This window comes from Metarhizium album (assembly GCF_000804445.1).
Source record: "Metarhizium album ARSEF 1941 chromosome Unknown scaffold_81, whole genome shotgun sequence".
Classification (NCBI taxonomy): domain Eukaryota; kingdom Fungi; phylum Ascomycota; class Sordariomycetes; order Hypocreales; family Clavicipitaceae; genus Metarhizium; species Metarhizium album.
The window spans coordinates 1-1,271 of NW_024467655.1; the positions used below are offsets into that span (position 1 = coordinate 1).

General features: G+C 59.3%; 1 protein-coding gene across 1 annotated transcript; it reads left to right on the top strand.

Moving 5' to 3' along the window:
* Positions 1 to 584: 584 nt before the first annotated feature.
* On the top strand, positions 585 to 1,267 carry MAM_08448 (uncharacterized protein; the record flags this gene model as incomplete). The annotated part of the gene is made up of 2 exons (XM_040827245.1): positions 585 to 1,198; positions 1,255 to 1,267. 2 exons carry the CDS (start codon positions 585 to 587, stop codon positions 1,265 to 1,267), a joined length of 627 nt encoding a protein of 208 aa, XP_040674756.1.
* Positions 1,268 to 1,271: the final 4 nt, after the last annotated feature.

Genomic DNA, 1,271 nt, shown 5'->3' on the forward strand with positions numbered 1-1,271 from the left:
GGGCGGTGATCATGGTGTCTTTCCGTGTCGTGTCCGGGGAGTAGTGGGCTGTGTACGATGGTCTACCGCTTGGATGGAGTCGGGTCTCAAAAAGGCGCAGCTCTGCTCTCTTTATACAATGTTCCGCAGTATTGTAACGCCGGCCCGAGGTGTCCGACACCAACGAGCATTCTGCTGCTACCGCTGAGGAAGCAGTCTCACTGGTGTCACTGCCCGGCAGCGCAGCTGCTTGATTGACTGCATGAGATTGCTGTGGTGTACGGTCCCCGGTTTTTTCCCGGAGCATCCCTCGCTGCAGCGGCTTCAGACCCCCCTTCCCTTTCTTGCCATCTCAAATCGTCCTGCTGGTTCTACTGCGGTATGTCGCTCGCTCACTCCTGGTATCAGGCCCCTTCGCGGGTATGCTGCTTCATCAAGCCCCCCCCTACGCTCCCGTTTGCTTGATTCTCAGCCTGAACACAAGTCACTGGCTGGCCGCATTCCGGTACAAGTCTTAGACATGTCCAGAGCAGCGTTCTTCCGCATTCGCTGCCGGCGGTATCGCGACGGCCACAACCGTTACATTGCGACGCAATCGCCTTGTCATGTCTGAAGGAGACAGCTGGAAGAAGTATGTCACTGTCGGTGCTACCGATCGCGTGGAGGCGTACCTCGCCCGCCAAGCTTGGTGCCCAGAACTCAGCGTGTCCCTACCCAAGCTCGTGGACTCCAGGGTGGTGCGGTACCCACCGACCTTTGAGTGGTACGCGCTACATTACATCGCCAAAGGGACGGGCAAATGGAATGACAGCATCCTCGCTTGGGGCCTGAACATCACAGTGCCCGACTTGCTCAAAGCACAAGAAGAGCTCGTCAGCCAGCTCGCAAGCTCGCAACGAGGAGCAAGTACCTCGCGGCCTCGTACAACGACACCTGTCGGAGCGGAGGTCGGGCCTCTCGGCAAGGCATACTTGTACGACGAGGCCATTGAGAAGTTTGAGACCCTCTACTCCGGCATGAAGCCCAGGTTCACTGCGGCCCGGGTTCCCCGCCCGGGTTCCCCGCTTCTGGCGCGAAAGCGGAATCTTGGCTTTCGCGGAGCGCTGCAGCACGGGTGCTCGAGAGCAGATGGTCCAGGCCCTGGCGTTGAAGACCGGACGCATCTCGTCGTCGCCCGCAGCTGCCAGCGATGCAGAGCGGAAGGCGGCTTCGACACCACGTGTCAGGTTGAATTTCGATTGCTTAGATGTCATTTTTTCCTGGTCCGGCCTGAAGCCCGGCACCATGAGAGC